Source organism: Poeciliopsis prolifica, unplaced genomic scaffold (genome assembly GCF_027474105.1).
Source record: "Poeciliopsis prolifica strain line A6 unplaced genomic scaffold, Auburn_PproV2 SCAFFOLD002, whole genome shotgun sequence".
Taxonomy (NCBI): domain Eukaryota; kingdom Metazoa; phylum Chordata; class Actinopteri; order Cyprinodontiformes; family Poeciliidae; genus Poeciliopsis; species Poeciliopsis prolifica.
This window is the reverse complement of record NW_026562377.1, coordinates 18,284,309-18,310,681: the sequence shown is the minus strand read 5'-3', so window position 1 is coordinate 18,310,681 and position 26,373 is coordinate 18,284,309. Positions and strand designations below refer to the sequence as shown.

General features: G+C 42.9%; 1 protein-coding gene across 2 annotated transcripts; it reads left to right on the top strand.

Moving 5' to 3' along the window:
• The first annotated feature begins 1,172 nt into the window (after positions 1–1,172).
• On the top strand, positions 1,173–21,704 carry onecut3a (one cut homeobox 3a). Of its 2 annotated transcripts, none has more exons than XM_055058819.1 (2): positions 1,173–2,557; positions 21,255–21,704. In XM_055058819.1, the coding sequence occupies exons 1-2, from the start codon at positions 1,519–1,521 to the stop codon at positions 21,545–21,547; spliced, it is 1,332 nt and encodes a 443-aa protein (XP_054914794.1). In that variant the 5' UTR covers positions 1,173–1,518; the 3' UTR covers positions 21,548–21,704. The 2 variants fall into 2 exon arrangements, with proteins under 2 accessions (XP_054914794.1, XP_054914798.1); XM_055058823.1 differs by lacking the exon at positions 21,255–21,704 and adding an exon at positions 10,237–10,332.
• Positions 21,705–26,373: the final 4,669 nt, after the last annotated feature.

The window sequence follows — 26,373 nt, the reverse complement described above, 5'->3', positions numbered from 1 at the left end:
TTTGGCCTATACCTAAAAATAACAACTTTAGTAAATTGTACAGCAAAGCTGATGGTTGTATATTATTTTGCTTTTGGTTAAATTGTGCTCATTTTGGGGCTTTTTAAAAAATCAAAATGATACTTTTGAATCTTACATGGTTGAAGCCTTTAATCCTTTTATGAGGTCTTTGAAGCAAACTTCAGATTGTTGGATTTGATGAGAATAAAATAAATCATAAGGATGTTGGTGGTACTACTGCCTTGAATTTAAATCAACTGGAAGCAAAAGCAATATTGAATGAACAAAAAAACAAAAAACAAATGAATAAATACAACTCTAGCTAGTTCTCTAAACTCTTTGACCACCTCGATGAAGTTTACGCTCTTACTTTCCACTCCAAGACGACTCACACAACCAAATCCAATCCCTCGATCTTGGACGTGCGAGATGCTGTATTGCACCCATATACCCGGGGCTCCTGCAATAGGCACCGCACCAACCTATATTGACGCGGCTCCTGATCCATACGCACTCTGACACTGATGGATGGCTGAACTGGATTGACATGAGCGAGCGGCGGGTTTCATGCAAGAAGTTTGCAATAAGGTGCGTGAGAAGTTTGTTGCGAGCACAGCTTGACTTCGGTGGTCTCAGCCAATCCCAACACACACGAGATGCAGAAGAGGGGTCAAAGCCTAGAGGCTATGATGGAATGAAGTTCTGCCGATTTTATGCAATAATTTTCGCCGGAGGACAGAAAATAGTGATGAACAACTTAGTAATACATGGTGGTTTTTGAGTCCATTTTCTCATCACACTTGTTGGCTTGGTGTGAATCATCAATTAATATTTAACCGTCAACAGAGAAATCACATGCGTTTCTGGCGCCTTTTATCGCAGAAAACAAGGAGCGAGACCTTCTTATCCACCTGAGTGCAAATGTTGCATACTCTGCAAAAGATTGCACTTTTGTGTTTTTTATCTGACGAGCCTAATGCAATCTTTTCTCGGGAACATGCAACATGAACAACAAAACGCATGACACTGGGTTGGGGGGGCCGGGGCGGGCGGGAGAAGGCTAGGGGAGGGGGTCAGTGACGTCAGCTTGGCCCCCAGACCGAGAGAGACGAGAGCGAGGATGCACGGCCCGCGGGGGCGCGCACATGCGCACAGACTCGGTCTCGACTTAACAGGAGCGAGAGGGGCGCGTCGATATACACACAGCCGAGCCGAGCAGAGCAGCGCTTTGGGTATAGCAGAAGGTGCTGAAGAGTAAGAGTAATCCGGGGCAGGCGCAGACACTCCACACACCGAGCTGAGGCTTTTTTGGCGGCGCGGGGTTTTCTTTGTGTGTGTGTGTGTGTGTGGCGATCTTTTAAAACCATGCTGGATTGACCGCAGAGAAAGCAGCTGCAATCAATGGCGTGGCTTTGAAATCGTTGAAAATTTATTGGGAAAGGAGTGTGAGACAGAGCGACAGCGGGGAGAGGGAGAGAGCGGCGAGAGAGAGGGGTGGAAATAAAGATCCTTTCAGCGATGGAGCTTACAATGGAGAACATCGGAAATCTGCACGGCGTGTCTCACTCTCATCAGACAGGCGACTTAATGAACGCCCCGCACGCGCGCCAGTCGTCGGCGTCGCATCGGAACTTGGTGTCGCACGGGCGGTCAGCCATGGTGTCCAGCATGGCCTCCATACTGGAGGGAGCAGGGGACTACCGCACGGACCACGCTCTGTCCGGGCCCCTGCACCCGGCCATGACCATGTCCTGCGACTCCGGGATGAGCCTGAGCAGCACCTACACCACGCTGACGCCGCTGCAGCACCTGCCCCCCATATCCACGGTATCGGAGAAATTTCACCACCCTCACCCGCATGCTCACCATCACCCGGCGCACCAGCGGCTCGCGGCTGGGAACGTCAGCGGCAGCTTCACCCTGATGAGGGACGACCGCAGTCTCGCCTCCATGAGTAACCTCTACGGCCACTACCCCAAAGACATGTCCGGTATGGGTCAGCCCCTGTCCCCGCTCTCCAACGGTCTCGGGTCCTTGCACGGCTCGCAGCAGACCCTGAGCGCCTACGGTCCTGGAGCTCACCTGTCTAACGACAAGATGCTTTCATCGGGGGGATTCGAGTCCCATGCAGCAATGCTGTCCCGGGGCGAGGAGCACCTGGCCCGAGGTCTCGGGGGCCACGGGGCCGGGCTCATGACGTCCTTGAACGGCATCCATCATCACAGCCATCCGCACTCTCAGGCAAACGGATCCATGTTGTCGGACCGGGACAGGCAGACGGTGGTGGGAGGAGGCCAGGGAGCCGGGTCGGGACAGGTGGAGGAGATAAACACCAAGGAAGTGGCACAGCGGATAACGGCGGAGCTCAAGCGCTACAGCATTCCGCAGGCCATCTTCGCACAGAGGATCTTGTGTCGGTCCCAGGGAACTCTGTCCGACCTGCTGCGGAACCCTAAACCGTGGAGTAAACTCAAATCCGGCCGGGAGACGTTCAGGAGGATGTGGAAGTGGCTGCAGGAGCCCGAGTTCCAGCGGATGTCAGCGCTCAGGCTTGCAGGTGAGTGAGGAGACAGCTCCCAACCTGAGTGATGTGGAGGGATCAATCTGTAGTCAATGTGGCGAGACTGCCAATAGCTGCTCAAACAGACATTACTTGAAGTTATTAGTCGATCGTATCGAGTAAAACTTCATCATGACAGTTGGAGTGTTAAATGTTGTGGGGGTGTGAGGGGGGTTGGGGGTCGGGGGGAGTCTATATTTTGATTGATGCCACAATCCACGACTGTACAAACACACGCTTGGTGATAAACAAAAGAATCGGGTCATGTGCGACCGCAGTCTGCAGACCAGCTTGGTTTGGCGCACATGCAGCACTTTTACGCACGGACTCAGACTGGGACATGTTCTACTCGCATGTGACTTTTTCCTTCTTTCCTTTCTACGCACACATTCTAATAAGCAACCCCCACGCAGACAAAAGGGCCAAACAACGTCAATTTTAACCTGAGGTGCAGATTTTTGACTGCTGAAAAAAGCTTTAATAAAGTAAAATAAACGTGATCAAATAATGTAGCAGCCGTCAAAAAACAAGGGTGCAGTCTGAGGCCTGGCCAGAGCCAGAGGGAGCGTGACCTCTTATGGATCGATATTTCAGGTCCAGGCGTCCCCTTTCAGTGTAGCGCACTGATAAAGGATCGATTCGGATCTGAAAGGCAGAGACACAAACAGATGCGTCTTTCTTTGGCCCTGCGCTGTGTCCCATGTGCACTTTTGGGACATCAACTCTCCAAATTTGATTTAAGGGCCTGCGTGGTCACTCTGCTGCCAAATAAATATAAACACGTATCCGCTGTTTCTTTTTCGCGTGAAGCAATGTCGCCTCCTTACCAGCTCAAACAAATGCTTCGCCGTTTTGATTTCACTCCTTGATCAGTCGTTTCGATTTTTATTTGCGCAAAGATTATCACATTAAGACTGTGATTTGAAACCCACGCGACCCCGCCCTCGCTTTAACCCCCCCTTTTAACACCTGATTAACAGGACATAAATGAAAAAACGAAAAAGCCACGGAGATGTGAGTGAAAGGTCCCCCCCCCTCCTCATCGATGTTTGTGTAAAGACCCCTGTTTAGACGAGCAGCGCCTCCAAACGTCAATCAGCGCTTCTCCGCCGTATTTCAGCGAACAGTTCAATTAAGCGGATATAGTGGCATATTTTAGTTCCAGTCAATGCCCTATTGAAAAGCGCTTAATGGCATGTAAATTGTTCCTTTGCGTATTTAGTGGGGGTTCTGGTAAATAAAGATTTAAACACTCCACAATTGTCTCTTTAAGTGCCACTGCTGTTAAAGCTAATTGGGCTGTGGGGTTTTATATCTTCCACTGGCGGCATCAGGATAAAACCTCCGGTTCAGCTGAAGCAACAGAGCTGTGCAAGTGCACACCTACTGCATATTTCAATGTGGTTGAACTGAGGCCTTCTTAAAGGCGTAAGAGCAATATCCCACCCCCTTGTTTTTGTTTTCTCAAATTATATGGAAAGCCAGATGTGCCACGATCCTGTTGTTAAATAAATAAATACCCTGTTAGGTGTGGCGTAAATTCAATGAATATTTGGCCGTTTGTTTGCTTTACAGCACCTGCGCTGCAATATATTCAGGTGTGCCACTGGGTATGCTTCCTTCCCTCCCCCCCAAGATTAGGTGAATGCCTGACTTCAAACTCAGATTATTCCTGAACAACATGTTTAAGAAATTAGGAATTTCAGTACTCTTTTACATTTTTTGCAGCAGGTGAGAAATGATGTTTTTGATAAGGAGGTACTTGAAGACATGAACGCAAAAACTGTGCTTGAAAAATACTAAACAGACTGAGTGTTTTATTTTATTGCGCTCAAATTTTACGAGCTGCCAATAGCAACATATCTAAAACAAAATACTCCTGAAATTTTTTGAAAGCTTTTATGGCATTTGGTTTTAGTGCCCCCCTCTCCAATTCCATCTACGTGTCCCTTGCGCAACTTTCAGGAGATGTCCCTGTGTCTTCTAAGAAGTAAATTAAACAATTTTTGCTGCTTGTCAAAAGATTGAAACAATTGACTGGTTAACCTGCTCAATAAATCTACTTTTGGTCAATCATTTTCATTAGACAAATGTTAATCTCGCCCATCGACTGAATGGGTAAAGTATATGATCTGCTACAAAAGTAGTCTTTGAAATAATTAATACTGTTTTTTTTTAAGTAAATTGCACATGCCAAAATGTCACATATATTCCTTTACTTCCAATTTCAACAAATGTACTATTTAATGGGTTATTTTCATATAGTATTATGGAACATTTTTGTGCTGAATTGTGGCACATCTGACCCTCCATACGTGTGGCCTCCTCTTTAAGCTTAATGTGATCCGCTGGCCATGCTTGTAATCAATTATCTCCCCTGAAACTTTCCTCCCGATTTGCTGCAGGTTTTAAGCGTACACCCTATTGTGCATCACCCTGCCACCACAGCAGATCTCAGGGAAACTCCAGTTGGGCGAAATGACAAATGACTCTTATGCAAATGTCGGGAGCTACATTTTACTTACTGCATTTAAAATCACAATTATCCCTCAGAGCACATGTGGGCTGGGAGTGGGAGTTAGAGGGGATTGGAAGGGGGAGGTGGGGTTGTGTTGCTGAAAGTGAGGCTGGGCCATACTCGCTCAGCCACATCAATCAATAAATTCAAATTACTATTCCAAATTCATCACAGTCACACAAATCAATACAGCTGCCCTGCTTAGCTAATGTGAAAATGCCAGTGTCTGCACACACACACTCAAATGACAATCCACTCCTGAAAGGAAAACAGAACAGAGATATGGGCACTGTTTGGGGGGCTTATCTCGTGTCCTTCACATTGAATCAGTGAGGGGAGAGACGTGCCTCGCAGTTTTAGAAAATATACCAGCGGTGTGACTGTTCCCATAATACTCAGAGCAGTGGAGTATAAACAGTTTTAAAAACAAACAGCTTATTTGGAAGCTGTATGTGTAAGAGAGAGAGAAAGAGACAGGAAAAGGTGAGGTTTGGGAGGCGTTTAAAGATCGCATTAATGATGAAAACAATTCGTCTTTGCATCTGTGTTGAATTCCACACTCCATCTCAATGTATTTGGTCAGGTCAATACAGGCCTGATCAATAAGGATAGCCAGTGCATCTATCAATTATCCCGCCTCAGCACTCTCACCCATTGGTCTCTCCCCTGGAGCAGAGAGAGGAGGAGGGAGGTGGGAGCTGGAAAAGGTTGTGGGAGAGGGGACAGCTGTTTTTTTTTTCTTTTCTTTTTTTCTTTTTTTTTAAGGCACACCTTTTTTTCTTTGTTTTAATCAGGTTGTGTCTGTTGAGTGCAGTTCACTAGTTGGGACATCTTGGTAGTTTGTTTACCTCCATCCTGCGTCAATTCCACACATAAAACACGACATGCTGTAATGCCATATCCATCTTTAAGGGCAGCAGATTTTGATATTTGAAGGGAGTACATGTTGTGGCATGTCAAGTCGACTCTTCCTGGGGATAATAGAAAGGGTTGGGTGAAAAAAAAAAAAGGAGCAGCATAGGTTAATTTCCATCTGAATGGCTGCAGCACGTGCTAGGGTGTGCAGGTCAAGACCCTCAGGACACAGAGAAAAAACATGGAGGACAATAAGGGGTGGGGAGGCCTCTCTCATGTTTCAATGGACTACAAGCAGTTTGCACAGGCTTAATCCAGGCATAATACTAATACTTTACTCAGCCCCTCCACCTGCACTCTTTCTTCCCAGCACTGTGTGCATGTGTTGCATGCAAACGGCAGGTTCACATTTTCGGAAAAAGCCAAGCAGATGGTGGTCATAATTTGAGATGATTTCCACCTCCATTTTGTTTTGAGCTTTCGAATGAAACTTTTAAAATGAAACACTCTGCAAATAAAACCAACATGTGTCTTAGTGTGAAACTGATGTCCAAAAAAGACAAAATACAAAAAAAAATTGAGTCAATGCATTATTTTATTTTGTTTCAGAAGCACAACAATACTTTATTAGTTGCACATTCAATTTCTGAATTATGTCTTAAAGACATGTATTTTTTTTCCCCAGGGTTTAACAAATTTATGGATAATTTTCTGATTAGCCAATGCATTTTCTTCATCAAAGCAGTGCGAGCCACACACAGATTTTGATGGGTAAGGCAGCTCATCAAATTAACTCATGAAGTGCTGCAACAAGCAACAATAAAACAGATACCCAACAACTTAACATTAAATGCAGTTTTGAAAGTTTTATTTGTGCATTTGTTCCCAAATTTGTTTGTGAGCTTAGGTGAATATGCAGTGATTTCTTTTTTTGTTAAATTGTGGCACTTTTGGATCTCCATATCCTGAGAAGCAGCTGGAGGAGCGTTAAATGCAGCCAGCGCTGTCTGCGGTCCTGAAATGCAAATCATGGTGTGCTGCAGCAATCACTAAATTGTTAAATACGTGGTAACATCAGTGTATTTTCCTTTTTGGTTTTTATTCAGGAATCAGTTTCCAGATTTTGACTAATCGGTTTCTCATTGAAGTAATCACCGGGGGGAAGTTTTCAAGTTGAATCGTGGCGCTATGTTGACCTCTCTGCAGACGCTGCTGCTCAGTGCAGGTGCTGTCCGTGGTTCTGAAATAATCTTTGCACCTCCGCTGAGGACAGTTCAAGGTGCTTTGCTGGAGTTTTACCAGTATCTCTTTAATAGCGTTCTGGTAGGCCCCCATAAACACCATTATTTCATCCAACAGCTTCCACCCATCGATCAATATTACAATCCTGAATCGCGTCAATCACACCACACTGCATCCTGCTTTCCTGTCCAGCACTGAGCCCACCGGGGTTTCCATTTAAATCACGTCTCCACTCTCTTCTAAGAGCCCGCCTGCAAGGTCGTCTATATTTTGCAACACTTTCAAAAGAAAATATCCCAAATGCAACAGGCTGAAAATACCTTTTGGCCGTTGATTTATTTATTTATTTTTAAAAAATGCATTAAGTCGAACATGAAGTTAGCAAGTGGTTTAATGCAGAATCATCCGAATCTAGATTTTCTTCATGAAGAAAACGGCTTGATGTCGGTCTGTGAAATGATCGATTGGGGGAACTTTAATAATTGATGCATGGATGGTGGGGTGGGGGGATAGGGGCGTAAACAGTGCATCTGTGGTTTCAGAGTCTCCTTGTTCGTTAAGCACACCAACGTGCTGTAAGTACCGAGACACACATGTAACAAGCATCGCCTCTGCAATCCCCTGGTGGGAGAGCAACAGCCATTTTCGTGCAGGTTATACCTCGGGGCTATTTTGGTTTAAATCCCAGGCTCATTCCAGATGAAATGACACTTCATGTCCAGCATCATTAAATCTGCAGCCCACCACGGAGAGCCCGGATGGCATATTTCAAGTAACTCGCGATGTTTTTAGATACAAATGAACCACATGCAGAACCGTGTGAAGTGGACGTCCTGCAAACGTGTTTTGTTAACGCACGCCAGCAGAAAACACAGAGCAAATCCCCAGTTTTTATTGCACTGCCGTGTGCTGCTGCCTGTCGCCTCTTCGTTTCTTCCCTCCTGTATGTTTGTATGTGATCGGGATGTAGAGTGCGTATATATATGCGCCACATTGTTAAGGCCCTGAATCTCTATCGATTTCCATTCCTCTGCCTCTTCTTCCCATCTCTGGGGCTGCGCCATGATGCGCGCAGCCCCCCCCCCCATAAACCCCCACACTTTTCCCCTCCATCCCCATCGTGCAACACCTTTCCTCCCATTAACAGCTCACCTTTCAAAACAGATTCGCGAATAAAACTCTCACGCAGCTCGCGCACCATCTCTGGCCAGAAACTGTCAAATCTGCGAGGTCTGACGGCTCCCCTCGATTTCTGCGATAGACTGGGATCAGCAGCACGAGGCGACTTATGGCTCACACTCGTCTAACATCTTTTCACTCATCGCACATCCAACACACACCGCTCCGTCCTGCATACACACACACACACACACACACACACACACACACACACACACACACACAACACACACACACACACACACACACACACACACACACACACACACACGCAAGCACTGACCACACTTAATAAAAAAATAAAATAAACAAATAAAATAATGGAATTTAAGTAGAAAAGAGAAAAAGCCTGACTGGAGTGTAGAGAATTGGATATTGTCTTCCATATCTCGGCCCATTTCCCCTTCAGTGCGCGCGCGCGCGCTCACACACACACCCACACACACGCGCGCGTGGCTCCAATTCACACGAGGATACGTGGTTAGCAATTATAAATGCTGCAGAGGTCTGGACTCTGTACAGTCTCGGATCCCGTCTCTTCTATTTTAGATGATCAATCCCTACGCTGCTCCGTCGCCCCCTCGCCGAAGCGGATCGATAGGAGAGAATGACCTTTAAATCAAATTGCTGGCAGAGTCAACGCAACGCACGCGGCCCAGAATAAAGGGTTAATGGCACGGGAAGCGCGCGCGCGCGCGGACGAACATACACAAAAGCCCTCCCAGAACATGGGAAGTTTTGGGAATAAATCAGGAATAAATCAAATTACTTCAACTTGTAGATGTGTGTTTTGAAGCGGAAACGCTGCGCAAAAAAATAAAGGAGAGAAAAAAAAATCAGAATTTGGTACTAACAGTGTCGGTTCTTGCGTGACTGCCGGCCTGAACCAGCCCTCCCCTCTGCGACTCCAGGTGGGTTGGATGAGGGGACGGAAAGCCATTTTGCAAAACAAGCAAACAACTTCTTACAACTTATAAGTACAGCCAGTTGAAATTATATGGAACTGCATGAGAATCTTGATTGAATGACATAGTCAAAAGACACCATGACACTGTACAGCCCCACTAATGTGGGGTTTTGGGCATTTGTCACCTCTAGTTTTATAATTCAGTAACACAAACCTATTCCAGTTGACCCCTTGGATTCTTTACTTCAAATTACTTGTTGAAGAAATAGCAATAGGTGTGTTTGGAGGCGAGTTTATTCCCCCGACTTACTCATTAGGTCTATTCTTGGGTTTGCACTGATTTTCAATAAAGTTAAGAATGTGTTCAATTAAAGCAAGTCAGAACATTTTGGGAATTATTTGCAGCTACTATATACATGAAATGAGACTTCACAGGGAAAAGAAATGATTCAATTATATGGTTATAATAACACCATATATTATGAAAATCTTCCTTGAAGGAACAAATTCATCTGACAGTCGTTTTACATTACAACTGAAACCACATTTTAAATAAAAAATAATACTTTTTAGACAGACAGACATTCAGACAGACAGACCAATAGATCTTACTCTACGATTTAAAGGATCTCATTTTCTTATTTAATGTGTCCAGATAAAACTAGAGGGCTGACTGGGAAACAATGATTCAGTGATGAAGCAAATTAGCCAATAATAACTTCACCAACTCTGATCAGTGATTTACAGGTCAAATACCAACAATACTGATTTATTTTTCTTCATGTTTGTTTTTTTAATTCACAATAAAACTTCCAACATTTCAGTCTACAAATGGTGACAGCTTGTAATTTGATTCACCTTTTTTTTTTAAAACACAAGACAAGGTTGGGTGAGCTTTTGTATATTAATTTGGGACGTTATCGTATTCATTTAATTTTCGATTTAATTTAAAACTGTTTTCTTATCATTTGAAAGGCTTGATGACATCACCATCATCGTCACTCGCTTCAACCCTCACGTGATCGGCGCGCAGAGACAGGAGGATGAGTCCTGAGCTGATTTCTCACTGAGTCGTTCAAGTATGTGCCACGGATTTAAAAACCAGGCACAATGCATAGACAAATCTTTAGTTCAGCTAGTTTTTTTATTTTATTTTATTTTTTCAAACTCTATTTATGGAATATTAATGCAGCAACACAAAAGTTTAGTTTCTAATGGTTATCAGGTTGGCTTAGTGTCTTTTTTTTAATGCAAAATTTGTCATGACTGGAACCAAACAAACTGATTAGCACAGATCTAATTCATAAGGCAACCCAAATCTGTGTATTCTTATCTAGTGGACGTGTGAATTACCATCTGAACACTTATTCCAGACGCTTCCAGTACTGAGCAGATTACTTTTTGTTTGTTTGTTTTCTTTCTGTTCTGGGCCTCCAGATCTATACGACCCAGAGGTGCGAGCCTTTCCCCCACACCAAAAACTTCCACTGCGTGGCTCTGTGTTTGTGGAACGGTGAAGTGGGGGAGAAAAAAAAAAAAAAAAGAAAAAGAAACTAATCAGACTGTGATCTTTTGACCCTTGACAATCTGTGGCAGTTTACATAAGAGTCGGTTCAAGTCGCGGCGCAGACTGTTGTGCAATTAAAATGCTGATCAGTCCACATCAGCAATGTGCTGATTGAGTTTAGTCTGTCATTATGTAACACCGGGGGGTGGGGGTTGCCTCGCTCTCCAAATTAAACAAATACAATAAAAGAAAATAAATAAAGCGTTTACTTTTCTGCATGGACACCGACCCCCACCACCATCCCATCCCCAAAAAATGTGTTAAATCAGCGCGCAGCGCCGCTGAAGCTGCACTGATTCCGCACACCCGGAGCTTATCTGAAGCTCTGACAGGTCATCGCTTATTAAAGGGCCGATAATGGCTCGTTTAATGCGCAGGGTAAAGAACACAAGGCAAGGACATCGCCCGTGCAATTACACGGAGAGCAGAGGCAGGAATCCAGTTGATAGGTTTTCTACAAAATAAAAAAAAAGTCATTTCATGTAATGTTGGGTCCAAAAAGTCGTATTTAATTGAAATAATTGCGTGTGGTTGTTTTTCTTGTTCTTTCCTCTTTTTTTTCAAAAGCTCTTGCATATAATAATTTAGATGAAAAAAAAAAAAACAAATACGCACATTCTGTCCTCCACGCAGCGTCAAACTAAAATATTGAAAGCCAATCTTGTTTTGTAAAGTAGTAACGCTCTGACCTTAGAGGCACCAGTTGAACGGAAGACAATTATTTCTGTGGAGAAATATCAAATCAAGCAAAAATTAAGTTTTAATCAAACTCAAAGGCTGAAAACAAGAAATTTTCTCTAAAAATATTCAAGCCTACAGATGGTTTGCATGGAGACAGTATAGGTCTGTCTGCAGGTTCGATCGCATCAAAACCACAACCCCCCCCCCCCCACACACACACACACACACACACACACATGCGGCTAATCGTACCCACAGATGCAACCCGAAACTCCGGTTGGGCAACCCCACAAAGATCAACAAAGGAGCAAAACGGCTGCGAAATCAATTGATGAATGAATCGATGTGAGCCCATAAAGCATGTGTGTTACATGTTATTACAAATAACAAACTGGCTGCGGGTTATTCAGAGATTAATAATTTTGGCTGCTCTTGTGAGATGAAAAAAAAGAAAAAAAAAAAAGAAAAGAAATCGCTAACAATTGTTCTCGGGAATAATTTGGAAGAAAACAGAAAGACGGGTGTGTGTGTGTGTGTGTGTGTGTCTGTGTGTGTGTGAGTGTGGGTGTGTGTGTGTGTGTGTGTGTGTGTGTGGGTGTGTGTGTGTGTGTGTGTGTGTGTGTGTGTGTGTGTGTGTGTGTGTGTGTGTGTGTGTGTGCATAACCCAAAACCCGGTAGTTTTTAATGCTGCATATGTTTTTGAGGCAATAATAATTAAATATAGTTACTATTACACATTTTGTTTTTTTTTATTAATTATTAATAAAAAAATTTTAACTTCTTTGATTATTATTATTATTATTATTATTATTATTATTATTATTATTATTATTATTATTATTATTATTATTATTATTGAATAGATTGCTGTATTTTTTCAATCAGTAAAATTAAGAAAAGAACCATCATAAACTGCTGAATATTAACTATATTCTATCTCATAAATTACACATGGAACAGATCTAGTCGCCTTTATTAATTAGTGAAAATTGATTTCTAAACAAAAAAAAGTTAAAGCATCAACTGTAGTTTATTACAATGCAACGCCAACTCACAAGTCCACATATTTCCGTTTGCTTTGTTTTGCACAGCAGAAGCAGCCTGGATATTAACGCAATCAAATATTGCTGTTGACTGTATCTGCACATGTCGGGAGGTGTGGGGGATGAATTGAATGTCAGAAATGCCTGCATATTAAAAAATGCATATTAAAAAATAAAAAAATCTGCTCCTGCATTCCCGGAGGACAGGAGAGCGGTGTCGTTTGACTGCAAATCAGCGGGAGGATTCTCCTGCGACAAAAACAGGAGACTGGAGGAGGAGGAGGAGGCGACACCTCGAACAACCGCTGAAATCTGGAGACGCAACGTGCAAAATACATGGTGCAAAATGCAATTTAATTACTACAAATCTAGTCAAAAAAAAAAAAAAAAGACTCAAAAACAAAACAAAAAATTACCAACTAATTATAAAAAGGGGGCAAAATCCAACCTAAACGACCTCTGCATAGGCTCGTCATGTAATCCCGCGAGACTTTAAGGATGTCAATAGTTAAAATACACAAGACTCGTCATTTATCTCGTTTTCTCTCAGTATTTCAATGAAACAAATATGAAAAAGAAAACAACAACAAAGCAGAGTGGTCACCGCAGTTACAATTTTTAAGGAAACAGAGAAGCAATTCAATTCTAAGCGTGTCCCCATTAATACAAATGAAGGTCATATGAACGCGAGACTAAGTTATCAATGCTATCGGGAAACAACATAATAAAATGAAATCAACAAAATGAAACAATAACTAAATAAATAACGCCTACTGTTTGCAGTATAGAAACCCATTCAAACAAAGAAGGAATAGAAGTTTTTTGCTCCTTTAGAAAATTAAACCGCCTTGAAAATTAGAATCTGGTCAAAGCAATTTGACTTGAGATCAATGATGATCATCACAGTTAAGAGAGAAATCCCAACAACGGATTGGCTGATGTACAAACACACGCAGATATATATATATATATTATATATATATATATATATATATATATATATATATATATATAATATATATATATATATATATATATATATATGCAAGTTAAATTTTCCGTCAGCTTCTCTCAGCTGACGGAGAGAAGCTGACGGATAGGCTTCAGATAATTAAATGAGTGCATTTAATTATCTGAAGCCTCATAAAAGCATGATCATCACAGGCAGCAGTCTCCACTGATTATTGAATTTTCCTAACACGGTGCCATTTCTTGAATCACCCCCGCGTTTCTAATAGCACGCTACGATTTTTATTTATTTATTTATTTACTTACTTATTTTGACGCGCTAAATAACACTGTATCTAAACAGCTCAAACAATGCACGATCTATTTTGTTTTATTATATATATATATATATATATATATATATATATATATATATATATATATATATATATATATATATATATATATATATATATATATATCAATCTCCGCTTCAATCTATATATATATATATATATATATATATATATATATATAATATATATATATATATATATATATATATATATATATATATATATATATATATATATATATATATATATATTAGCTCATCTATAAAGAAAGGTGCAGGAACTAAAGGTTTGGAAGAGGAGCTAAGTTTTTAGGTTAGAGTGCTATTGAAGTGCGTGGGAAGAAATGCCTCGCAGCTGAGTCGCAGGGAGAGGCAAACAAACAAATTGTCCCGCCTCATCAGTATATTAACACTAATTCTCACCCATTACATTAAGGACTATTGAGCTGGAAGTGATCTGGCCACTGGTGAAAGACACAGACAGGGCTTGGCGCTGTCCTGCAACCAAATGCCAAAACGCAACAACTTTCTGTGGGAGGAGGAGAGAAGATGGCCGTGTGGAAATATAGACTGAGTGCTGCTATGAATCTTCAGGGCAGCAGTCCATGTTAAACAGTGGGGAAGTTAATAAAAAAAAAGAGGAAGAGGAGGGGTTGGAGTGGGGGGTTAAATAGCAAAGCTTCAATACAGGAGTTGCAGTGTTGTGAGCACAGACGCGCTGAACTGGAACCAGTGAACACGTTGCTGGTAAATTAATTCAATCAGAAACCCTTGTGGATCCCCGCCGGCCGCTTCGGGGTTCTGGGACAGGATTTTAGTTTTAGGATGTGGAGGAGAAAAGGAAAAAAAAAAAAAAAAATGAGGGCGAATTTTGTATGCAAGTGCGCAGGCCATGCTCGCTTCACATGAAAACCACTATAGGCGCAATATTAGGCGGTTTGACTTTCTCATTATGAGCAGGAAGGGCAGCGATGATCAATAGATGATTAATGCTGCAGATGGACTCACATCTGCAGCCAGATGTGAATATTTAGCATCACGGCCGGAACAGGTGATGATTATTTACTCCTCCTTTCGGATACAAGCAGCAAATAAGCCGGATCATCTCAGCCCCCCCCCCCCCCCCAAAAAAAAAAAAAAAAAAAAAAAATCTGAGCGTGTTTTACGAAATATTAATTCATTTTGCCCCTCATATCCTTCCCGAATCTCCCCTTCGCCCCGTCCCTCCCCCCGCCGAGCTATAATTAATTGGACGAACTGAATTTCACACACAAATTATTCACGAATATATCGATCGATATCGAACACCCAGGGCCTCGCTCTTAACCTCGCTTGGTTTGTCGCGAGGCGAAGAATATTAATGTCATCAGTGAAAGAAAAAAGAGGGATAAATCATTCACTGAAGAACCTACATCATATGTAGGCTATATCTCTCTCTCTATATATATAAACAGGTAAAGAACGGCCAGGACAAACAATAGCTGCTGATCAATCTCCGCTTCTTAAACGTGTGTGATCCATTCATACTGATGTTTTCACAGATCCATACAGCGAGTTATAGAAATCACCGCCCTCTCCTGTCAGCAGGATGTGCACCTCAGAAAACACCAGACCAGGATTCTTTGCTCTCGTCCGGGCTGCTTTGTGCATGAGTTTATGTCGGTCTCTCTGCTCGGTGCCTACTGTAGCTCTAAAAGCTGCAATGATCGATTTCCCCCCTCCCCCCCACCCTCCCCCACCTCGCTCCCCCCACCACCACTCCCTCCCCTCCATCTTTTCTACGCCGAGCTTGGTTCAGTAATCAGGGCCCCCTTCCTCACCGATCGATCGATATTGATTACTAAATCCAGCGCCTGTAGCAAAGGCAAAGCGCACTATATGGCGCCCCCAGTGCAGCCGGGCCACGACGAGAGCGCCCCCTGCCGAGCCAACCGGCGCCAAGCGGGCCGGTCGATGAAGGGATGAGGGACGTGACTATCCGGTGAAGGAGATGGGACTGTTTACAGCTGATTGTGTGGAGGAGGCATTTAAAGACAGTCATTACTCCCGCTGACTTCCTGGAGAAAATAGGTGCATTTATTGTGAGCGTGTTCATATGTTGTCTTCCTTCCTTCTTTTTTCTTTTTTTTTTCTTTTTAAGGTGCTAAAGAAACATAAATCCCGCAACAATCTAGCAAAAAAAAAAAAAAAGAAAGAAAAAGGAATGTCTCCCATAGGCGCTTAAACCTGAAGCAAACCTATCCACACATTTGGAAAGAAATCCTATTTGCAACTACAGGTGCATGTGGCTTTTACTCCCCCATTTGCCCTGAAAAGTAAATGGTGATGCGGGCTGGGGGGTCCCAAGAGTGACTAAAACCCATTTAATCACCAGATCTCAGAGGTCATAAACAGATGACATATTTCATTTAGTTTTGATTCTGCCCCTAAAAGACAAGAAAAATACATGTGCAATAGCAACTCTATTTTTGACTCTATGTATTAATAATACATCTCCTCCTCTTCAGCCTGGAAAAGCAGGTGAGGAAAGAAAACTTTCTAAAAGGTTCAGCTTTTGTTTTTGTAATGCCTCTTTTGGCCACAAGAGAATACAATGAACTCCTGGGTAATTTTCCCAAGTTTTAGTGGTATCAGTTTTGGGCAAAGGTGCATCGTCTCCTTTTGTAGCCAGAAGAGTAATTAAGCTGATAAATGAAACCGACTTTCAAGGAAAGTTAATTTTTTTCTCACTTGTCTGAACTGAGTGAAAAAGAAACAAGCAAACATTTTGGATGTTTATCAAATTGACGAGAAAGTCTAAAAACTGCAATTGAATTGATTAATTGGAAGAAGTGAAACAGAAGAATAGTGAGAATACCATCTTAAATTCTTAATAACTACATTTGAGTAAAGTTTTGAATGTAACTAAGAACTGCCAAAACTGATGAATGTGCAGCTTTTTCAGAAAACAATCCCTGTGGAAAAACATCTCAGGTAAGCACCATATCACATTTTATTCACAGCTGTGCTGTATCAAAACAAATAGAGCTGTCAGAGAAGCAGAATTAATTGTCAATTTTGGAGATCTCGGTAACACAGCACACATTTTTGATGCAAGCTTTAAGAATTGAAACAGAGAGAATCTGAAGCGAATGTACAGGACTTCATGTTTTTAAAATTAGCTGATCCACTTTCATAGTGCTGCCAGAGATGTGGAGATCTGTAGGATGAATAGACATGTCACGCATGACAGTTCCTTTCTAGACTTCAAACAGACCCAGCTGGGCTGTGACGTTTGTTCAGACTCGCCGCCCAGCTGGGAGACAAATCCCCTTCCATTCAAAGTTTGATCCAGACAGACCGGCTTTTCTCTGATGGGTGTCAAGCTGCAACTTCTCCCTCATCTGTATGATCCTACGCCAAAATGTGCAAGAAAGAGAAAAAATCCTCACATCTGGTTTAAGTTTGCTCCATCAATCTATTTTTTTTTCTTTGTAAGAACAAAAATGACACAGGAAAGATAGATCAAGAAAATAGGTGTCATGTTTTTGCTTTTTATTTGATCTAGTTAAAGTAATATCTTGACTTCTTGGCAGTGCAGCTATAGATTATTGCCATATTGATGACTAAAGAAAATCTATCACACAAGCTACCCTGTAGTATTTGTTTCCTGGTGTTAGTGGTGGTATTGAATTTTGCCTTTGATTGCATGTAAATGTCAAAGAATATATAAGTCAAATATTTTAAAATCATACTGGTTAGAAAATAAAACAGAACTCATTCTGTAACATGACTGGAAAAGCCCAGGGAGAGCATCCCTGTTCTCAATATTCCCATGTCAAAAGACTGCCTCAATACATGGTTTGTTAGGTTATATTTCAAATAGTGATGCATTAAATGTTTGCACATTGATAAAATGTGCAGTCAGCCATAATGACTTTGACATTTCTTCATTCAAACACCTAATATAGCTTCAAGATGCTGCAAAAAGAAAGAGGTTCTAATTAATCTCAATCATTACATTAATCATAGTATAAAAATGTCATAATTTTGTGCAACTCTAAAATGATATATCAGAAAATATAAAATCCAACTTTTATCCAAAAAATGCTGTGAAGTTGCTTCAATTGTAAATCCATTTTTTTTCCCTGTTCTTTATTTTTTTTTTTCCATTTTGCTCCTGAAACTTTAATAAATCAAAGCACTATATGCGATGATATGCCGAATGTACAGACACAAGCAATGCCTTTGGACTAATCCAAGTGCGGCACATTAGCACCAGCGTTGATTTGAAATATGAAGATGATGGATGTGAAAGTGTGCAGGTTAGACATCTGTAGTAAACAGATTGGACTGCAATGGCTGATCAATGGGCTCTGTTCCACTGTAATTAGACACACAGAGCCACTGGTTGGCTCCAGCCACTTCAGCATAATCACAGCCACCCTTAAAACACACACAGACACACACACACCCGCACACACACACACACACACACACACAGCAGAAGAGCAGAGGAGAGGAGAAGAAGAAAAAAAAATCCATCACTAAATTTGTCCAGACGCACGTACCCACAGTGAGAGAGAGAGACATTTACTGAAGGAGGTATGAAAGTATGAGACAATAAGGACGGCGGCAGGTGGAGGCCCCGCTGGGACGCCATCTTTCTCTCTCCGATTTGCTCTCCTTTAATTGAGACGGTGGGGAAGCCGAGTGGGAAGCGCAGTCTGTTCTGGGAGGATTCGATCCTTGGTCAGCGGAGGAACATGTGGCTGCAGAGGTGGAGCTTTAACCATCCCCACACACACACACACACACACACACACACACACACACACACACACACGCACACACACCCCCACACACACACACACACACACACACGCACACACACCCCCACACACACACACACACACGCACGCACACACACGCACTCACGCACGCACACACACACACACACACACACACCCACACACACGTCCTGTTACAGCATTCCTACCTTTTACTTTCCACCTGTCTGCTGCTTTCCACACGTCTCCTTCAAGTACACCGAGTTACAACACACTTACCCACATACAGCACTCTATTAATTATTAATTTCTGTGTTCGCTACACACATCCCCTTCACCCCGTCGGACCCCTCCCAAATGTGGGAGCGCACAGTTTTTCTTTTGAAAATTGCTCTGTGTACGGAAAGGGGGCTCATAGCAACCAGTGCAAGCACCTCTCAAGTGTTTGTGTTTGGGGAAAGAGAGGAGATGGGGTGGGGTAGGGGGGGTTAGGAGGGTTTATAAATACCCTCTCAGTGCTCTATAGAGTGGGCTCCAGTGGGCTCTGTTTGAAGTAACAGACTGTAGACCTGCTGGGGGGGATCTGACCCCAGTCCCTACAGAACCCCCCCCCCCCCGCACCCCCCCCTCCAATTCCTACAGCAAGTCGGTCAATATCTTGCTTTCTCCTTCACATGAATGCCCCTCCTTCCTCTTCTCGACTCTCCTCTTTGGTTCTTACACACACACACAAATACACACACTTTGTCTCACTCGTTCATCTTTTATTTTCTTGTCTCTATTCTTTCCCCCTCTCCTCTATCTCTCATTTACACACACACGCTCACGCTCACACCCCCCCCCCCCCCACACACACACCGAGACTCACAAAATGCTTACTTTTGTGCATCAGTCACTCAGTCCCCTATTGCGACTCAAACTGCATTAATATTGAATCAAACAGCAGTGTCTCCAGCCAGCAGGCAACAGCCAGTCCCGCTGCCTTGCCCTCCCCTCCCAGTCCTTCTCTCACCGCAGGCTGGCTCCCTGTCTGCACTCCGCAGGATGGAAGGAATATTCCCACTGGGCAGGACGCATGGATTAGCTTTAAATCAACTTTAATATGGCAATAGAGATAGAGCTGTGGCATCGCTGGCGGTGCAGGGGCTAGTTTCTATGTGTCTAAGTAGTAGTTAATACAGTCCCTTGCAATAGTATTTATGCCACTTGCACCTTTTCTCGTCGTGTCTCCTGGCAACCTGAGACTTGCACTTGTTTTATTGAGATTACACACGACCACAAACTTGTACATATTTGCGAAAATGTGCATCTTTTACAAATCGAATTATGAAAAGTTCATCATGCCTTTGCATTTTTTCCCCCTTTACTTTGATATATTCAAATGTCACCTAGAGCCGGTTTGTTCTCAGTATGAATGAAGCTGTAGAAAGAGAAACTTAGTGAACAAACTGCACCATGAAGAGCAACAAAAACAGTAGATGGGGTTAGGGATGGGGTTGTGAGGACGATTAAAGCACATTTATGTAATAAATCAACCCTCCGAGCTTAAATCATCTCACAGAATGCTATTCTATCCATTATCTGAATATGAGGTGTAGCATGAAGCAAACTTACTTATGCATTGCTGTCCTCATAAAATACCAGAATGGATTAGAGAAGACGTCAAGAAGCCTCGGAAATTTCTGCACAGGTTTGAGACTCTGCTGACAGCCCGACTAATAAGATATAAATAAATATGGCCTCTGTGACAAAGAAGCAAAAACATCATCATTGTTAAAAAGAAACTCTGGTGAAGTCCCATTCAAAGTTTGTCGCACGCCATGTAGGGGAAGCAATTTTTTTGCCCGGCTTGCAAAACAATAGCTCTGGGAGAAAGCTAATACTCACCATGAAATATAGTGGTGGCAGCATCATGCTGTGGGGATGCCTCTTTTCACAGGGATAAAGGAGGGGAACTGAGCTGATAGAAAAAAGGAAAAAGAAAAGATTTGAGGTTCGTCCTTCAGCAGAGTAATGACGCTGAACATGCAGACACAGATACAACAGAATGATTTTAATGAAACATATTCATGTGTGAGAATGACCTAGTCAAAGTCAAGACCTGAACTAACAGAGAATACCTAATAGATGATATTCCTACCTGCTCTTCCTCTGATTTGACTTATGTCGAGCTGTTGTGCAAAGAGCAAAAGGCAACATTTAGTTGTAAGTTATGATGGTAAAAAAATTTTAAAAAAATCACAGATGCAACTGGAGTAAAATTGTCTGGATCCAAATGTTCACCACACCTTTTATTTAACTGTCAAAAAAAATAAATAGACAGCCACACGTGATTTTTCGTCCACTTTAAAATCACACATGCCTTTGTGTTGGTAATTCCCATGAAATATCAGTAAACACTGTGGTGTTTGTGGTGGAAATACGACAAAATGTGAAAAAAGTTCAATTAAATCCATAAATACATTTGCAAGGCGGTCACTTTTATTCACCTCCACCAATTCTTTTTGTTGAAAACAATCGCTGCTGTGTATTTACCTTGTTTTTTTGTTTGTTTGTTTGTTCCTTTTCTTTCCCTCCTCTGCTTTCCCGCTCTCATTGCCATCCCTCCCACCGCTGCCACCCAAACCAAGCCTGCAAGCGCAAAGAACAGGAGCAACACAAGGACCGCAACACAGCGCCCAAGAAACAGCGTCTAGTCTTCACGGACCTGCAGCGTCGCACGCTCATCGCCATCTTCAAGGAGAACAAACGCCCGTCCAAGGAAATGCAGATCACCATCTCCCAGCAGCTCGGCCTGGAGCTCAGCACCGTCAGCAACTTCTTCATGAACGCACGCCGCCGCTGCGTGGACCGCTGGCACGACGACCACGGCGCCAGCCCCGGGCAGCCGGGGACCTCCACCACCACCTTCTCCAAGGCCTGAGAGGAGAAGGAGGAGGAATAGGAGGCATTCAAAGAGGGCTGGGGAACCAGGTTGGAGCAGCAGGCGTCACAAGGAGGTGGCTGTGAAACCTGTCTCTGATGACCCCACCTTGACCCTGGACTGCCTGGGAAAAAAAAGCAAACAAAAAAAAAAAAAAAAACCCTTCGTGCCATGCAATCATCATTCTTGTCAGTCAAAAATCTCAAGCTCTCACCTGGAAGAAGCAGAATCTTAAGAGGTGAGATGTGAAGTCAGGTTCACTCTGCTCTACTCACACAAGGACAATCATTAATTTAGTCTTTTTATTTTTTTTGAGAAATTTTTACATCAGACAAAGCAAAGAGACACCAAAGATTTGATCATTTTCTTGGATGGTTTCAACATTTTGCCAGCCTCCTCCTTCAACTCACCTCCTTTGTGTCTGCCTCCTGTTTCACGCCCTCTCTGTGGAAGCAACAAGGGCGAAAGAACGGCAATAAATCTGACGAGACAACAGCACATAGCCTTATTATCAGTGCCCCATCCTGCACATTCACATGCGCTGAGACGGAGAGAAGGCCGTCATAAAGAAAACAGTGCAGCCTGTGGAAAAAAAAAAAAACAACAACAAGGCTTTCCAATTCTCTGCCTCCACCTCCACCCTTTTCACCCCCTCTCCTTCCCCCGTAGTCTCCTTCATTCCTCAGCCAAAGGTATTCCCTGATGGCCAGCCATTTCAGAGAGCAGCTCAGGCTGATCATACAGCAAACTAATGAATTGAAAAATGAATCGATGCAGACGGAGAAAGTGGCTCCTTGACCCCCGCCTCCCCTTTCTGCCTCCTGAAGGTGAAACTCAAGACGTTCAGCAGGAGATCCTCACCTCTTCCAGGCCCAGGTTATATTTTTGCACAGATGTCAAAGGGCCTGCAGGGAGAGATGTCATTGTTACTCCGAGCCTGAGCGTTTAGAGTCTGAGGTTCCCTGACCAAAAGGAGAGGCCGGCACGATGTCTGGACATGCTCTTTGTTCTGCTGGGAGCTCGAATCAATAACTGGGAACCGAACGATGACAACAACACGCTCGGGCATCCAGCCAAACTACATTACAGCTGCATATTAAAAGAAAAAAAAAAGGAAACAAACACAAACAAAAAAAGCAGAGGAGCACACAGAAGACGACACACAAAGGCCTCCAGAGCAGCAGGCAGCAAACCAACAGCACACCACTCCATCCCAGTCCTGTCTGCACTGGCAGAACAACAGTGCCCCCTGCTGTTGACAGTAGAGACCCGTAGTCAGCAGAGTGAAAAAGGTTCGGGGGGAGGGGGGGATCTAGGTGGGAGAATACAGACCAGAGGAGAGGGAAGAAAGGGAAGAGCCACTAGATGCTGAGGAGAAGTCATGGCACAACACATTCAGGCCCTCGCAGCTCTTTGAAGGTGGATCAATAGCTAACCATTATCCTATTGTTGTTCCTCATCCAACCAGCACTGGTGGAGCTGGAGGAAGGGGGTTCGGGGGAGGGATGGTTGAGACGAACGCAGGAAAAAAAAAAGTGCAGGGATTTAGCAAAGGCAGGGAATTACTGTATGTAGGCAGGAATTAACAAATGAGAAAAAAAAACTACTACTGAAAACGGAGGAGAGAGAAGTGCATCAGGGGGAAACAGAAAGGCGAGACAGACTCATTGGAGGTTAAAATTTTCTATTCTTTTAGTTTGGAGGCTTTATATTTTGCATTCATTTGATCTGTTTGCAAAAAAAAGGAAAAAAAAAAGATCTCCGAAACTGATAATTTAATGTAAACCTTATGGTTATGAATCAGTAGCTAACCCAAAGCAAACCAACGCACTCACAATGACAAAACAGTGCCAATGCTTACTGCCTTAATGTGAGAATACGGTACTAAGGTCAACACACTCTACAGTGCACCTCACTGATGACGAAGGGCAGTGTGTGCCATAGGAACAAACAGCTTGTAACTGAATTGAGATAAACTTTTTTTAGTAAAAACAAATGGGGAAAAAAAAAGAATCTGATTGTACGGCAAAACCCAAACCTCAAATCAATAAAGCAGGAAAAACAAACAAACAAAAAAAAAAACAAAAAACGGCACCAACACAAAACTGGACAAATTTCTCACTCAATCTTTGGTTCTCTACCTCCTTTTTCGTCCCTCTAATCTAATCCCATTGGCCCTCGCCCTTTCTCTCTTCCTCTCTATATTGATGCGGGTATTTAATTAGTACCATAGACACAAAGTTTCTATTTCTTGTTACTATTGTGCTCTGTTGTGCATACGTAAGGCACCTTGTTGATAAATCAAAAAAACAACAAAAAAAAACAACAAAAAAAACAAAAAAGGAAGGACTTTTTAAAATGAAAAAAGGGGGACACAAGGACTTGGTCTGCTGAAGGATTTATTTTTTTTGCAGACTTGAAGGAGACATTTGCAGGAAGAAGAGGCAAAAAAAGGGGGGAAGCTGCAGAGAAGAAGAAAAGATGGACGCTTTCTCTCTTCTGGCGTTTCATGTCAGAACTGTGCTACTCTCTAGATGAACCTCAAGAACACACGGGACAAAACGTGACCTCAGAACGTCCTGGCTGACTCGGTTCGCTCTGTCGGAGGGGGACGGGCGGGGTGGGTTAATAGTCATCAGTGTGGTCTTAAGATGCAACTGTAGCATTTCCAACAATGTAGTCAGATTAGCGGTGCAGATTAGATAACAAATGGTCACTATAGAGGAGTTGATGGAGGGGGCACTGACTAAACACCGTGCTGCTGTAAGCAGCGAGTCAACTTCGCCAAAGGAAGATGAGCTAAAATCGACTAGTACAATTCAGTAACCATAGGTAGATAGATAGACTCAGCTCTGTAGTTATGAGGCTGACAAAATGACATTTGTTTGTAGTGAGAACCAGTGTGGCTACCTCACTAAGCTGAGTGGTTTGTGAAACCGCCACTAATACCAAAGATACTGCAGCCTACCAGTCGCAAACTGCCTAGGGGGACAGAGCCCAAAAAAAAAAAAATGTAATCAACCAAAACCCTCCCGATGATTTTGTCCCACAAAAAAAAAACAAAAAAAAAGAAAAAAAAAAGCGCCACACACTGACAAGTATTAAAGACGCACATTACATTCGTTTCTAACAGTGCAGTCAGACTGCATCGTGCCACTTGGGAGGAGGTGGTCGCCTTGCAGACAGAGTTGAGTGCCTTTTCCCTTCAACCACGGGTGGGACTGCACTGGTCACACACACACACGCACACATAAAACACATGCAGTCACGTAGATGCATGCACGCTCTCTCACAAACATGCACTCACACAGACAATGCACCATAATTGGATGGACAGAGGCGAGAGGAGGTGGGGGGGGGGGGTTGCAAAGAGAGGGACACAGAGTGGGGGCTGTGTCAGCATTTTCTCTCATATTGACTTTCCATCTTGATACACTAGAATACAAGCACTTTATCACGTAGTAAGTCTATAAAACATTTTCTCTACACCATTTATTTGAAACAAACCTATGTGTTACTCCTCAATCGTTCAGTCTTTGTGGCTGTATTGTTAATCATCTCTCAGCTCGCCAGTCTTTCAGAATTTTCCCCCCCCGTTCTTCTGCCCGACTTGCTTACGCTCTCGGCCGTTTTTAGCCCTCTCGCATCAGAGATATTTTTGTGTAACAGAGAAAGAGGGGGCCTAAAAAGAGGCTGCTGGGTTTAAGCACTCGGACCGTCTGCATTTATTTCAAGCGACCAACAGTCCACTGCGTGCAAGCACAGAGGCTGCACTGGCAAAGTGTGGAAGACTCAAAACTCTTTCCTCCCTCCACCTTGTCCGTCCAGACAACACCTCCCCCTGGCTAGTGCCAAGACTCGGTAGGCATGTGTTTGACAATTAATTCTGAAATACCTCAAAAACCTTTCATGTAAACTTTATGTAATTTAAAGCTGAAAATAATAATGCTAATGATTACGATGATTATGAAACTATGATACTTATGATAGTTAGTTTTCGAACTTGTGACTTGAAGCTTTATACTGTTAAAAGAATTCCTTTTATCCGTTTGCTTATTTTTCTCGTACGTTTTCTTGGTTTGTTTTTTTTTTTGCTACGGCATGTACTTACTGTTTTCATAAAAGGAAAAGACATTGTGAATGTTTCTGTGGAGGACTAGCTGAGAAAAAGAAAAGACAAAAGCGAAGGCCAGGACAGAAAGAGAAGAAGTGCGAGAGCCTTGCAGTGGCGCGCAAATGTATTCATGCACCTTTAGTATTTTCACGTTTTGTGATGTTGCAACAAACAAACTTTAATGCTTTTATTTGGTGAAAGTGGATCTTTTTAACAAATAATCTGGAAAGTGTGACATCTGCACTCAATACTTTTTATTTCTTAAAACGTAAGAATAAGTTTTGCCCATGATTCTTTGCGAAACAGCTCAAGTTCAGTCAGTTTGGACAAAGAGTGTCAATGAAAAGCAATCACATCACAGCAAATTTGGCTAAATGATTATAGTTTGACCTAAAGTAATCCACTGTAGCTTTTGTTATGTGTTTCAATTTGTTGTTCTGCACCATGCAGTCTCAAATCTCCTATATTTAGGAGACCTAATTGTGTTGCAGTTAATTTACTTTAAGGCAGTGCTTCTCAAATAGTGGGGCGGGCCCCCTTTGGGGGGCGCGGTGCGATACCTGGGGGGGGGCGTGTGATCCTGGGGAACAGGCTTTTTTTTGGCTGTACTAGTATAAAGTGTAACTGCGCACAGTGGGCGGCAGTGGCGCTCTCATTGTTACTTCTGTCACGTTTGCGACAGTGCAACATTTTACGACTTACAAGACAACAG

Excerpts from the sequence above, each read along its gene's own strand:
- onecut3a (XM_055058819.1), top strand. The coding sequence starts at position 1,519 with ATGGAGCTTACAATGGAGAACATCGGAAATCTGCACGGCGTGTCTCAC. Across the intron at positions 2,558-21,254 it reads GTCAGCGCTCAGGCTTGCAG|CCTGCAAGCGCAAAGAACAG; the intron begins GTGAGTGAGGAG and ends ACCCAAACCAAG.